Genomic DNA, 15,075 nt, shown 5'->3' on the forward strand with positions numbered 1-15,075 from the left:
TAAAAACATTTTCTTGGAAACAATAAATCCTTTTTCCTGCCTGGGCAGCCCGATACCAGCATACCTCATGAAAGAGTCTATGTAACTGAAACATCCAGGGCTCTGAACCATTTCCTTCAAGTTGCAATTTTTGTTTGCAGCTGACTAAGTTTTCCTCTAATTTTCTTCCTAAAAAAAAAAATCTCAAAAATACTGTGTGAATTGCTGATAGGCTTTTCTCCTGCTTAGGGGCTGAGACTTCCATTTCTTTTTGCTGTGTAACAATTTAAAATCACTGGCTCATTCTGTCTCAAAATGTGGTGTGTACTCCATGTGCAGGACACCACGCTGGGCACAGGAGATAGGAGTTCAGGTCCTTGCTCTCAGGAGTGTGGTAGGTAACTTTCAGCATGACATTGGCATTGACCTGATTTTTCCATACACTATATTGTCTGTATGCAAGCTGTTTTCCTTAATCTAACAATAGAGACTTTTGAAAACTTCTGTAAGAATTGAAGATGCTAAGAGGAGTGAGCTGCTTAGCACAATTCCTGTCCTGAGAGGTGCTAATATTTCTTGTTTATCTCCTTTGATCTCAGAAAAGATGCTTTGTCACAAATTAACCTTGTTCCTCATAATAAAAGAGATGCTGGAGAAATAACTGAGAAAAGAAAGAGTTGCAGGCATTACTGATATGCACTGTACTGTGCCCAACTCCCAGTCATCTGTTTCTTGGTCTTCAGCTTGAATTTGCAAGGCCAGCTTGTCGCACAAGTCGCCTGTTTGTAGCTGATGATGGATGAGGTGTTGTGAAAGCTGTACGAAAACCAGACGCATCAGGACAGACTTGAATTGCAGTTGAATGTGTGTCCATCAGAATAACTAGTCCTTTTGCTTTCTGTGGGGGCTGGGGGGGGGAGGCTAGATGGCTAGATATTACCAGTTATCACAATAACAAGGTTTGGCACAGCTGTGCTTTTTAACCAACAGTGTACAGACAGACAAAAGGGCCCCTGAACTACATAATTTCTGCCTCTGCTACCATGAGAGAGCTGACACAGGCCAGAAGTGCCTTCCGGTTCCAAATAACTAACACTGTCCTGAAGAAGTTAGTCCTCTCTCTGTTGCTTCTTCATTTCTCCTGAAAGCCAGAGGAGTAGCAAGTCACCAAACTGAAACTGGTTCTCAAATCTACATGCAGTATTTACATTATTTTAAACATTCTACCATTAAAAAAATACTTTGTTCTGGGTGTGGGCTGATGACATCTGTTTGCTTCTTTCTTGTGCCTAGTCGCTGTATCCCAGACATGACATCAACTATTACAATCCCTGCATAAAGCAGATTTCATTTTACCTCAAACTTCTTTAGCCTTAACAGGTCTTCACACAAATACAAGAAATAGTGCTCACTGCAGTGAAATTGTACAAGGTCACATCAGATATGAAGACGGATCAAAGCAGCTCTTTTTTCTTCCTGAATGCAGGTTTGTGATGCTTGGTGTACACTGTAAAAAGAATTCTACATTTGCTATGCAAGTGAATGTTGAAGTCATTTCATTTGCAGAAACCACAGGCTTCTTTTTTGCTAAATAACATTGCTCAGTATGGTTCTGAAATTGCCTGCTGCTTTGCATCCTTCTGAATGTTATGTGGTCCATGACTCTTGATTTGCAACAGGAAAGAATTCATATAAAATCTGTCTTGAATTGATATAAACTTTATTCTTCTCCGGAAGTTTGCAGAGACAGGATGCTCATGCATTAGCCCTCCTTCCCTAGTATGGTTACATTCTCTGGAAGACAATGTAGACGTGTTCCACTTACGCTCTCCAGTACCTGTATCTGCCTCCAAAGAGTATCACACAGTGCCCTGCATTGGATGGAGTGTTAAACCTGTTCAAGTGCATTTCTTGGGCTCATGTTCACTTCTGGTGGCTGCCAGCCACAAAGAACAAAAATCCTGATTCTAGAAACAATATTCATGCCTTTTATTTTATGGCTTGCTAATGTGACAATTACAGCTTTTGTCCCAAAGGTATTTCAGGACGCAATATACTTAGCCTGCTCAAAATTTCATGGTTTTTATTCTTTGGGAAAATCACAAGAGATTTTTTTTTGGTTTTTTTTAAGGTGGCGAACAAACATGCAAGCTACTTCATGTGGAAAAAACAGGTATATAGGGTTTTATTAGGGTTCTTGGTGCTACAAAAAGTGAAAGTGGAGAGTTTGCCCCTTCTCTACTCTTGTGCTCTTCGGAGCTTATTGTCTCAAGAATATCTAGTGAAGCCCGATTCAAAAGTATGTAGACAAGATTTTGGAAAAGAGCCAGTGTGGGAGAGTCTAATGGATGCAGCTGACTGATGAGTGAAACCCTGTCTTTTTACTAATTGCATCTTCAACTTTTTTAATCTTCATCCATGGATTTTATCTCCTAACTTCCAAAATAAACCAAGGACTGATCTTTGATCTGTTCTGCCAGCACGTACAATCATCTGTCACAGCCCTGTGCGTGATAGCATTCTGGCTGCAGCAGCGTGTAGCTCTGTGTGGGCCATGTGCCAAATACCCAGCCTTGGGGAAGAGTCTGCAGCTTGACTTGAGCATTGTGTTACTTTTGCTACTTCTTTAGCAATATTCAGGCTTGCTAGTTTAAAGATAGCTCGTACATGCCCACACTAGCTGCAGTGGCCACAGCAGAGCAGTTTCTGGTGTTTCTCTAATTTTTCTTTATCCCTCCTCTGTGATCTCCTTTCTCTTTCTGTGCTTAATATAGAATGTTAAGATTATTGCATTTTAAAAAAAAAAAAAAAAAGAAAAAAGCTATGGTCACTTCTAGTGCCTTTTTGGTTACCAAAAAACAAGTACAGACACATAATAAGGATGAAAACACCTTGCTTTTGTTACCCATTTTTCCCTAGGCTTCTGTGTCTAGAATACAATGAAACAGGCAAATGTGAATTATATGGCTATCAAAAGATTTTGGTAATGTTATAAACCACAAAAATGAATCTTGTATAGTTTTTTCTTTGTAATCAACAAGATCTTGAGATAAAATTAGTCTGAGATTTGAAATATCCTTATTTGTTACAATTCTTTATCGTGATTTCCTTATTGCTTCTGCTCTTTCTTTTGTCTGCCTGATTCAAAGAGTAAACATAAGCCCTGCTCTAATCAGTTGATCGTCCTATTTTTAATTTGCAGGAGTGATTTAATCCCTCTGAATTACGGAAGGGGCAAGTGACTTCATAAACACGAGTAATGAGATTTGTTAAGCATTATTTTATCACAAGGATCTTTCCTAGAGCGCATATGTACCCCAGGAAAATATTTGATTATAACATAAAGAGTGAAACAGTATGTTGATTGCCAAATCCTGTAAGGTTCCTTCTCCTATGAGGTTTTAAATTTTTTCACCACGCACCAAAATCAGCATTAGAGAAGGGATATGACATGACCTTATTTGCCAACATTTATTAGAAGAGAATGTACAAAATGTATGTTACTCAAAGGTAGTATTACAATTTTGAGATCAGGCACCTCAGGTAGCCTACCCTTTAATAAGGTATATTACAAGGCTTCTTTTATTAAACATGGGAATAATAACAGTCAGATGTATAATTATCATTATTGACTTGAATCAAAAAAAGTCAGTCTTGAAAGGTTGCATGTTCAAGGGTTATAAATAGCCCTATTTGGATTCCTCTAGAGTTTTTTTCAAGAAAATATAAATGTGATTTAATAGATTTAAATACACAACATGGATATCTAAACTGGGTCTATGAAACCACGAAAGACTTGCCGGCAATTTGAGTGAGCTTCTGCTTGAGCAGCAAGTGGGGATAAAGCTAGCAACATGAGGTTGCCATAGACCTGAGCAGGTTGTCCAGCCCAGGCCTATGGTGGAGTGCTGGGGCGTCTTTTCAGTGCCTCTGACTGTTTTAGGCTGCTGCTGTTGTCTCCTGCTCCTCTTGCTCCTGGCACCACCAGCAGGGACAGCAATGGGTTCTGGTGTTCGACAGCTCCTTTCGCTGCCTCCTAAGGATGCAGAGGCTTTTGCTGTTTGTGAACTGCTCCCCACGCTTTTCTCCACCTAGACTCTTTATAACGTTTGTGATCTTTGGACATCTGAATATGCGGTGGCCAAAAGAAGATATGGCCTATGTGTGTCTCAAGGGAATGACATTTGATCACCTCTGATACGCAGAATATCATCTCTGGAAAGTGTCCTGTAGCCATATTTTGCTGCTTAAATTCAGTATTCCTTTTGCTGGCTTTGTTGCCTTTGCTTATGCCTTTAGGGTCTGAGCCTTATCTACTAATGTTTTGTTGTTCTGAGCCTTGATGTTCTGAAGAATGTGTTTTGCCAGCCAGCTAATGTAATATTGTTCCTTTGAAGGCATCAGAAGCTGCAACTTGAGAGCCTAACTACTTCTTCACTTTACTGTATAGAATGATCACCTTTGGTTGGCCTCCAGTAGCACAGCAGCATTATTCCTCTAGGCATCAAAAAGGTAATGAATGCCGTTCAACCTCTTAATGCTTTTTTCTTCCCTGTCTCAGTTACCTGCACCAGACTACTAATGTTTGAGTTCCATAGGTGATGTTGATACTGATAGAGGTAAGCATGACACTTCAATTATTAATGACCCAGGATCTGATTTTCACAAGCCCAGGGATGCTCCAGCTTTTGTTTATTCCACTTGGACTTCGGAATTCTTTGTAATTCTAGAAATGAAGCCTGTGGCTTCTCCTGGGGAAAAGACAGAGAAAGAGCTAAGACCCTACTTATGCACCTTCCAGGTTAGATTTCCAAAAATAGCTGGTAATTTTGAAAGCTTCTGTCTTTACAACCATCTAAATGGCCTGGCATTTTTCTAAATAATTTCTAGACGTTAGAACCATTCACAGGGTGTTAAGGTTTGCATAGCAAAATTAGGCAGTTCAAAATCTTTAAGTCACTTTTGGATAAAATTGTTTCATTCTTTGGAAAGCACCCTTGTTTTGAATTTTGGGGTAGCGGAACTGAACAAAAGTTTACAGCCTAACTCCAAAATGAACTTTCCCTCTCCTACTTTATTCTTTCTGCCTTCAGTTAAGGAATGTATTCTTAATCTGCTGTTCTGTTTTAACTATTTGTTTATGGCCACTGGTTTTCTGCATAGTTTAGAGGAGGTTCATTACTTGATGAAAAGGCTGTGTCTTCATATAATGAACTTCAGGGAGAGGGACAGGTGATGAGTGCAGAAAGGGCACCAAGGTGAACATTGCCACATCAATTTTGTGAGCAAAAAATAGAAGATACAGGTTCACAGCCTGGCAAATATAACAATTTAAGAATGTTAGTTCATTAATGTTTAAACGTAGTTCTCGACAGTTTATGTGCAACACAATTCAGTTGTGTCATTCTGGCTGCTTTCAGAGAGGTAGGTATTACTCGCCAGTGTCAAACCTTTTAGTCTTCGTCGCATACCACAGCTCATTATGGCAGATCATAGCTTCAGGTGAGGTAACTTGATTAATTTATACACAAGCTGGGCAAGAAACCCATAAATATTTAAAACTGATGTATATTTACTAGTGTAGCATTGCATATAGAATTAATTGTCTGGTCTGTCTGCCAGTGTTTCAAAGCTTGCAGTTTAATTATCATGTTACCTAAGTCTGATGGCCAGTGTTTTTAATGGATTCATGCTTCTGCCCTTTCCTTCAGCTTCTCCTTAAGCTCTTTTGAGCTCCTTTGTGACCCAGATGAATTGGAATCTTGTCAGCTTAGTGCACTGACAAATTAAAATAAGTGACTAATGTTGATTGTATTTTGATATTTCATACTCAGCTTGCCAAGAATGTCTTGTGTAGTGCGATCATTTAAAATCCTACACTCGGGACAGTCATTTTTCATAGAGACTGATTGCAGTCAGTTGACAAAAAATATCAGCTTGAGCAGATGCTCACCAGTAGCCACCCCTTCTGATATTTGCTTAGCACAACAAGAAATAATGAAGTAAGACCACAAAGGACCGTTTAGTCCTATGATCTGATCTCCTCTGTATCCTATGTCATTAAATTTCATGCATGTACAAGCACTGAAGGCAGTAACCTGCATTTGGCTGAAACCTGTTTTCCAGAAAGACGTCTTGTCCTGATTGGGGGACATAAAACCATTAAAAATTTCTTGGTGCCCTTGTTAGCTTGTTCCAGTGATGTATTATCACCTTAAGAAGAAAAATCGTGTGCTTCATTTGAATTTGTCTGATTTCTACCACAGCTTCTTGTTATGCCATTATCCGCTAGGTTAAAGAGCCCTTCAGAATTCAGTGTTTTTTTCTGCATAGAGGTACTTACATGCTGTAATCAAGTCAACCTTTTTGATACGATAAACAGATTGAGCTCTTTAAGTCTCACTTAGCAGCATTTTTCTTCAATTCTTGAATCACACTTTCAGCTCTTAATCTGCCCCCTCTCCAATTTTTCAACGTTTTTTTTCAAAACATAGTCAGGAACACAGTATACAAAATTGGTCTCATCAGTGATATATCAAGAGATAAAACCAGGTCCCCTTCCTCCTACTCCCCTGATGCAGATTCATCCTTCCTGTTGCCAGTGTCAGAGAGACTGTTTATGATGAGATGATGACTACAACCCCTAAATCTTTTTCAGCAAGTGTCATCTCCCTCTCAGTACACAGCACCTACAATCACTTATACGTGTTACAGGGATTTAGTTCTAGTAAATGTATTTTATTTGACAAGGCGCAGTTTGCCACTCAATTCAGACTACTTCACGTGGTTGCTTGATCCTTATTAGCGTTACTGTTTCTCTCCTCTTTGTCTTATTTTCAGATGTAACGCCCGCTTCACAGAAACATACCCATTTGATGAAGGCTCCTTACTGTCAGCTACTTATTGTCATCAGTCATTTAGGCAAGTCTTAGTCAATTTATCATGTGCTTCAATGATATCATGGAGTACCAAATTTTCTTTCAGACTGTCTTAAAGGTGTAAATCATCAATATACACTTAACCAAACGAGTAATCTCATCAAAGAATGAATTAGACCTGGTCTTCACAAAAAAAGACTGTAATTATTTCTATTCCTTTCTTTGAAATATTTTTAAATTAAACCTGTTATTCCATTATTATTTGGGGTTCTGATGTTGGCCTGTATTTCCCTGTCATTGCAATTGCCCTTTTTTGACTACTGGTATAACATTAGCACCCCATTGGAATTTCACAAGTATTCCAAAGTTTACTAAAACAGGTGTCCAAGTATCTATTCTGGAACTGGGAGTAAAAGTTATCTAAGTTTGCTGATAGGAGAATGGTCATGATTCCTATCTTTTTTACTTACTAGCAAGCTGAAGCAGTTCTTCATAGTCCCCTTGAGATCCATCTATTTGTTTCTTTTGTGGCACAGAAGTACTTATTGTGCATATTTACATTTTCCACATCAGCACAAACCCACCTATGAACTACATTTACTGATGGGCCAGAATCACCACTGGGTTTTCTTTTATTCCTAACACACTTAAAATGTCCCATTTGTCTAGCTCCTACAACCACAGTTTTTTTCCTGCCTATTAACTTCCCTTATCAATTTTTTACAAAGTAACTTGTAATTTATATCAACTGTAATTTATATAACTTCTCTTTGTTTTCAATTTTATTTCTAACTCCCACCTTTGAGCTTTTATGGGAAAGTTACTGCCTTCTGTGACTGCAAAATCGTAGTGGTTTGGCCATTGAATCGAGTCTTTAAGAGAGCCCCTTTTTTTGGTGTTCTCACCTTTCTGCCTTCTCAGTTCCTTACCATTTTTCTCAGTTTGTGGAAATTAGCTCTTCTGAAGCAGCAGAAATACGTAGTTTTGACTGGGGTTGTCCTTCATTTACCCATGATGAATGCAGTCAGGCCATCCCAGGCACCTACGCACTTTTAATTTAATGATAGCTACCATTTTTATCTCTCACGAGGTACAAATACTTATCTCTTGCAGTGTAGGATATCTATTGGGCTACAAAATTACCTTCTGCAAGTTGTAGAAGTTATTAATGGCTTAGTAGAGGCTGCAGTTGAAAAAGGACTATGTTTGTTTCCTTACAAACAAGGAAAATTGGGACAGTACATGTGAACAAATGTTTGATTCACGCCTGAATATCTCCCCAGCTTCCAAAAATCTTTGCCAAACTGTAATCAGGCCTGAATTTTAATGGCAGACATGAGCTTTTAGGGGCTTTGGTAGTTAATTTTTGGACACTTTCAGACCTTCCTGTGACAACAGCACTAACGCCTTTTTTTGTCTTTGGTTAAAGAGGTAGCAATGACGAGGAAAGAAGGGGATGGGGATGACGAAGGCCTGCTGCGTCGCCTTGAACGGGGCCGGTGTCCTGGAATAAACCGGGAGAAGGAGGTCGGCCCTGAGCGCCCCGCAGGCATGGCAGCAGCCCCTCCGCGGCCGGCGGTGCCGGGCCCGGCTTTGACGGGCGGCAGCAGCGGACGGACGGGCGGGCGGGGTGAGGGCGCTGCCGCCGCTCCCCTCCCCCCCCTCCCCGCCCCGGGCAAGGCCTTTAAGGCGCCGGGTCAGGCTTCTGAGGCGCCGAGACAAACTCTGTCACCAAGCGGCGACGGCAACGAACCCCCGGCGCCGGGAAACGGAGCAGCTCCCGGGCTGTTAAAGCCCCCGTCCGTATTTACGGCAGCCTCCCCGGCGGGCAGGGAAGGCCTCCGGGCGGCTCCCCGGCCGTGCCCCATCGCCCGCCCCTCCACCGGAGGAGGCGGCTGGCGGCGGGCCAGCGGCCCCGAGGGTATTAATAGGCGGCCCGGAGGCGGCGGCCCGGCAGCTGCGGGTGTGAGGGGCGAAGGCTGCGGGCTCGGCGCGGCGCAGGACGGCTCGGTTCGGCGCGGGAGCGGCTAGGGCCACGCCGGGGACGTGCATCCCCCTCCGGTCCGCACCGCCGAGGCGAGATGGAGGGTAAACGCTGCCGGGCCCGGAGCCGCCTTCTCCCTCCTCTCTCCCCGCTGCAGCGGGGGCTGCGGGCGGCGGCCTCTCGGCCCGGGGAAGGCAGGGAGGAGGGAGCCGCCTCGCTCCCTGCCCGGCTCGGGGCCTTTGGCCCCTCGCCCCGGAGCCCCCCCCACCGCAGCTGCCACCGGGCCCGGGGCGGAGAGGGGCGTCGGGGCAGAGGAGGGCAGCAGGGCCGGCTCGCAGCCGAGGTGCGGGAGGGGCAGGGCTGCCGCCTTCGCCCAGGGCTCCGGCCGGTGCGGCAGCCCCCCGGGTGAGGTGCGGAGAGGAGCGGAGGGGCCGCCCGTCGGCGTGCAGCAGTAGTGTAGCCAGGGCGGTGCAAGAAGGTATAGAGTTGGCAACAGTTGTTATAGAAGCGTTTCAGCACGGTACTTGTGTTGGAATAAATGATCTTTAAAGAGTGGTGCCTTTTTAAATTCTTTCTTTCTTCGTCAGGCACCAGCAGGCGTGGCAATGCGGTGATGCGCGTTGGAGCAGAAGGTCTTAGGAAGGGAGAAGTTAATCGTGTTTTATAAATGTATTATCAAGTTAACTTGTTTACCTGCATTAACAGGAAGGCCTTGCAACATTACATAATGCAAAATAAAAGTTGACCGTGTGTTTATGAAAGTTGGGAGCATGGAAAACCCGTGGCTAATACAGTGATGAGTCTCCTTGTAGAAGCATGGAAAATGAGGAGAGATTAAACTGCGGTATGCTTAGGGTGTAGGTGTGCCATTATTTGCAAGGCTGGGAAGTGAGGAATTCCTTGTTTGTGTGAGTGCAAACTTGTTGCTAAGTCAGAAAATAGTAAAAGTGTTTGCAGATGGCTGTCCCCTCTCCCACAAGATTAATATTCTTGATAAGAACTTCTCCACTTATCCCAGACTAGAATCTCTTATGAAAACAGTAAGAATGGCTTGGGACCTAGTATGTTCCTTTTAGTTTTACCCTAAGCATGGATGAGACACTAAAAAAGTTTTTACTCCCAGGTTGGGAAAGTCTCCTAGCTTGTCTCCCAGAAGTTCAGGGTCTTGCATTCATGGGTGACCCAAGTCATGAGCACTCAATTGGTGGAAAAAATCTCCAAACAAAATCGTATATTTGAAAGAAAATTCCAGAAACTTAATACTTTCGGAAGGATGATTCCCATTTGGTTGATCTGATTTAAATTGAATGAGCTGTGTAAAGTTACATGGCAATTCTAGCATGCAGTAAATATGTTCTGGTGTACATAGTAGTTTAAGGCTGTACTGAGCAAGTAACAGCTGCTGTGCTACGTGAGTAGCAAGAGCAGTACTGCAGGAGTGACAGCAGCTCCAAAAGTGATTTGCTTCAGATGCTGCTTATCTTAATATCCTTTGCCAAGACAGCACCAAAGATAAGCTTCTAGTGGCCACTGAGACTGATCTCAGTGTTCCCTTCAGCTGGGTAGTAGTGTTCTTGTTCAAATATTGCCTGAAGTATGCTACCAAAAGTCTAATTTCATTCTAAAACCGTTGGCCTGTGCTAGTAAGACAGAGTGTGTCTAGTGATAGTACAGTCCCCACCCTTGTTGCTGCAGGTTTTTCAGTCTCTCTGCCTTGTTCATGAGTAGCATCCGTAAATTCTGCATACTCTGTCTCTCAAGAGGATTTCTTTCCCTGTGCTCTCTTCCCTTTACCTTTGGTGATTTGCTGGGTTCTCTGCTAGGTTCTGTCTGGTGAATGAACTTCATGAGTGAGATGGTGAAGGACGCTGGGCTGCATTGTAGCCTTTTCTGTGGGTGTTGATTGTTGCTTTATTCATGAATTCAGGTGATTTTGGATCTGGGGAAAGATTTTGCTCCTGTTATCTTGAGTTGCTGGAGAAATGAGGCTTTTTGGCTCTTGAGGTGGTGAAGGTCTTTGCTGTTTGCTGAAAGATTTTTTTTTTTTTTTTTTTTTTTTTTCCCCCCCTAGCATGTGGGAATCCACAGTTAAAACCAGACCTTCTGGGCTGATATGTGCAGTTCTCCTTCCAGTACTGATTTTATGGGCTCTTAGCTTTTAAGGTTGTATGGGAAAACATCTAGGAGAGAAACACTGAAGGCACCTGCCTGTTGCAGCAGTAGCATTGTGTTTGCCTTGCACAGCTGGAGACTTGGATGTGCATAGTTACCCTTGCAGTGGCTGCTGTAGTTGTGAACACAGTGGAAGCACTCTTGGGGGGTGACACAGTTGTGGTGATTTTTTTTTTTTTTTTTTTAACACCCTTAATGTATCTGAAAATGAGCACTTGTGAGGTTCATCTTGCTTGTTGCTAATTGAGCCTGATTTCTCTCAGACATTATTACCACTCTCCACAAGGGCAGCCTTAATGACTGTGCAGGGATGAGTAAGAGGATTTTTTAGGTTATGCTTCCACTAACACAAAAGATAGTAAAATCCCATTAATGAAAGGGGCCCAAGTTGTAGATTCCTACTCCTAGCTGCAGAAACAGATCTGAACTGTGTATATCCTTCAGTCATTTGGCGTCAGAGTAGCTTTCCTAGGTTGTTTTGGCGTGGAGAAAGCCTGGAGAATTCTGTATCTGGAGAAAAAAAAAAAGTGAGATGTTCCCTTGTGGGGCATAAAGGCTGAGTCTATTAAGCAGAGTCTCAAGCAAGTTACTAGCTCATCAAGTACAACAAACAGAGTCGGAGCTGGAAACCACGAGAGGAAGGGAGCAGCCAGCATTTATGCAACATGATGCTTTTTAACTTCTGAATTGCTGGCTGCTCTGTGTGTATGTGGTATGTTTGAGGCATTATGTGGTTTGTGTCTGCCAGCAAACGTTTATTTCATGTAAGACGTTGCTGTGTTGCCATCTCAAACAGGTGTAATGTGAAGCATGGTAAAACATACTGGAAGTTAGGGTGACTTCAAGGCTCCAGTAATGTGACACTTGGGTTAGTATTTTGGTCAGAGCAGAGGGATAGGATCTCTCCTGTGTCTTACTATCCGATCTGATAAAAAAGATACTATGATCCTTGTTAATACCACTTCATCAGAGGAAGGGAAGTATAGTTTTGCAGGAAATGAAGTTTGCATCAAATAAAGCCATTCTGTGTGAATGCATTCATTGTGCTTTCAAATTAATAAGAATTTTCTTGGCAGTTAATGAACATTTACTGAAGAAGCCTAATGTGACATTTGAGAAGTTCAATAAATAATTTTTCTTTCTTGATTAAGGCATCTTTTAAGCTGTCACTTATACAACCAAGAATTGTCACTTTTTAATGCATTGGGGGATCTTGTTGCATACTGATTTGGCTGTTATTGCCTATTAAACAGTTCAGACTTCATGAGCTTTAGTTTTCCTGCCCTTAATTATTTTAAGCAGCCTCCTTCTATAAAGACCATTTGTATTTCCATAAGCATTTATTACATGTACAAGACATGAAAAATGGACACATTGAAATACATGGCTTAATATTTCTCTTTTTTCTTTTTTTCCTCCTCTGGGTCAGTTTTGGCATAGTCAGTCCTAATACTCATCCCAAATGTTTAAAGACACTACTTCTTCAGGCTTTGCAAACATCAAAAGTTAAATTTCTTATGGCCTTTTTTGCTTTGTCTTGTGTCACAAATCATAGAGGTTGTTGAAGGTAGTTGTTTGTAAAGCACTGATAGCTCAAGGATACTCAGCAGGACATGTCTAAATTTGGGCCGTTTCCCCCCGTTTTTTCATTCTCCTATCTGGACACAGAAGTTATCTTATTTTAACATTAATGGGGTTTATACATGTGCAATGAGGGAGTAATAAATTTAAAAGGCAAATGCTTGTTGTTTTGTGGCATGTCAGTGGGGGCTGCTTCTGTTGATGACTATCGTCAGGGCTGCTCTAAGGGTGATAAAAGGTGACTTGGACCTGGTTCAAACGTATGTATGTATGTGTCTATTACTGTTTCTTGAATATGTGTGATCTTGATTATTTTTTTTTTAATTAAAAACTTGTCAAGTGTCAGCAAATAGAGGTGTCTTTAAAGAAAAAGTCACCGGACCAGAGGTTTTTCAGTACCATAAATATGATGAGGAAAGTGGCTTTTAGTGACCAAAGTCTTTTGTCACCAAAGTAGCAATAACTCTACAAAGTAGCAAATCTAGACAATTTGGAAGAGCTTTTGGCTCTGAAGCTTGCATGTCCCTGCCCTTTGTCACGTCTCACCTTATGTAAGCTGAAAAGCCTCATAAAGATGATCTTATCCATTGGCAAATGTCAGGGTTTCAACAAGAAAGGTTGTCTCATAAGCAGCTTGGCGTCCCTCTGCTAGTTACACTGCAAGACAGCTTGTGTCTCATTGAGCTGCTTGAACTCATTTTTCTCAAGCAGACCTGCTTGACTGTTCAGGGATTATTGAACCAGCTTTGGGGCCAACAGATTGTGTTAAAAAGCTCTTACACCTGCCTAAGTGGGAAAGAATAAGCAACAAATGTTGTATGTATCTGGTATTTTGTTGCAGTGCTGATGCTGATCTCAAATGACTGATTAAAGTTTGGGCATGGTAAAAGAAAGAAAACCCAAACAAGTTATTTATCTTCTGCTTTTCTTAAAGGAAAAAGGGAAGACATGGGCGCAGTCAGACTGCAGGTGGTGTGAGGGCTCTGTTTGGGCCTCCTTTAGCTGCCTTGCCTGGGCAGGGATCACGGGGTCTCTAGCATGCTATGCATAGCATGGTCAGATCTGTGCTTCTACTGGGCATCATCTGGGCTGCTGCCCTCACAAAGGACCACTGTATCTTCTGCTGGCACTTGCTAATGTGTATTGTCCCCCCTCAGCTTGGCCTCTTGCAGCTCAGGAGTGGTTTCCTGAAGCCACATAGGAAAATCAAGGCAGGCATGATCTGAAGTCATGGGTACAGAGCCCTGCCGGGTCCCTCAGCTGTGTGACTGGTCTCTGCTGATCACAGAATGGTTTGGGTCTTAAGGGAGCTTATAGAACATCTAGTCCTAACCTGCCTGCCATGGACAGGGACATCTTACACTAGAGCAGGTTGCTCAAAGCCCCATCCAAGCTGGCGTTGAACAGTTCCAGAGAGGTGGCATCCACAGCTTTTCTGGGCAACCTGTTCCAGTGCCTCACTGCCATCATAGTAAAGAATTTCTTCCTTATATCTAATCTAACTCTACCTTCTTTTAGTTTAAAGCCATTACCCCTTGTCCTATCACTACATGCCCTTGCAAAAATTCCCTCTCCAGCTTTCTCGTAAGCCCCTTCAGGTGTTGGAAGGCTGCTCTGAGGTCTGACCAGCAATGTTATAACGGTCTGTGCAAGGCAGCTTGCTTCATTTTGAAAGTGGATTGAACTACTTCGCTATACATAATATCCTAATAAATTATGAATGTCTGTGTAGGAACTAGTCCAGAAGACCTAGCTGACCGAAAAGTTACATCCCAGTTTACTATGCACCAGCTTCCCCTTGTTAGTAACTAAGGGCGTATCTCAGAGCAATGCTGTAGACATGGATTAGTGAGCAGTAATTGGAAATCTTTTGTAGGGAACAGAAAATATGGAAGTGTATATGATGTTAAGAAAAAGTGAGAGGAAAGAAGTTGTTTTAACTGTAACTTGAATGTTACGATGTTGAATGAGCATTACAATGTTGAAATTTTAATCTATTTTTACATTTTAAATTGCGTTGAATCCCAGAGAACTCAGTTTTAGTAAATTATTGCTTTCCTAGTTGATTTTTGAAAGATTGGAGTTAAAAATTGTTTTTATGTTATGACTAAAAATACAGTTCTTGCATGAAATTACAGGCTGTCATGGACTCTTTTAAATCAAGTTGCAGGATTTCCATTTCGGAAAAAAAACCCAATTGTATTTCCACTTCAATTTTTTCCCATGGGAAGCAGTGAAATCTCAGGGATTCTTTATATTCTATGTGGGTCACACATATATTTGTCACTTCTGTCTGAACTCAGCCTCCTGAAGTTGTTAAATTTGCTATCCCATGCACAATGCCTGTGATTGACTTGGATGTTGCAAATATATTCACTTTCCCGCAGAAAAAGGAACGTTCATTATATGTTCATTATGAATGTGCAAATTCTAATTAAAATAAAAGCCTTTTTTTTTTTTTTTCTCAGATGCTTCCTACAC

General features: G+C 42.0%; 1 protein-coding gene across 6 annotated transcripts in view; it reads left to right on the forward strand.

Annotated features, from left to right (window-relative positions):
* The first annotated feature begins 1,395 nt into the window (after positions 1-1,395).
* GADL1 (glutamate decarboxylase like 1) overlaps positions 1,396-15,075 on the forward strand; it is a 92,517-nt gene continuing 78,837 nt past the window's right edge. For 2 of the 6 annotated variants that reach the window (XM_075418961.1, XM_075418967.1), the window contains exons 1-2: positions 1,396-1,465; positions 4,377-4,491. In XM_075418961.1, the coding sequence (XP_075275076.1) occupies positions 4,431-4,491 (61 nt within the window). In that variant the 5' untranslated portion in view covers positions 1,396-1,465; positions 4,377-4,430. Of the gene's footprint in view, positions 1,466-4,376; positions 4,492-8,673; positions 8,946-15,075 lie in introns of those variants that run through there. The other 4 variants (XM_075418963.1, XM_075418964.1, XM_075418965.1 and 1 more) reach the window with 2 other exon arrangements.

This window comes from Opisthocomus hoazin, chromosome 4, assembly GCF_030867145.1.
Source record: "Opisthocomus hoazin isolate bOpiHoa1 chromosome 4, bOpiHoa1.hap1, whole genome shotgun sequence".
In the NCBI taxonomy this organism is placed as follows: domain Eukaryota; kingdom Metazoa; phylum Chordata; class Aves; order Opisthocomiformes; family Opisthocomidae; genus Opisthocomus; species Opisthocomus hoazin.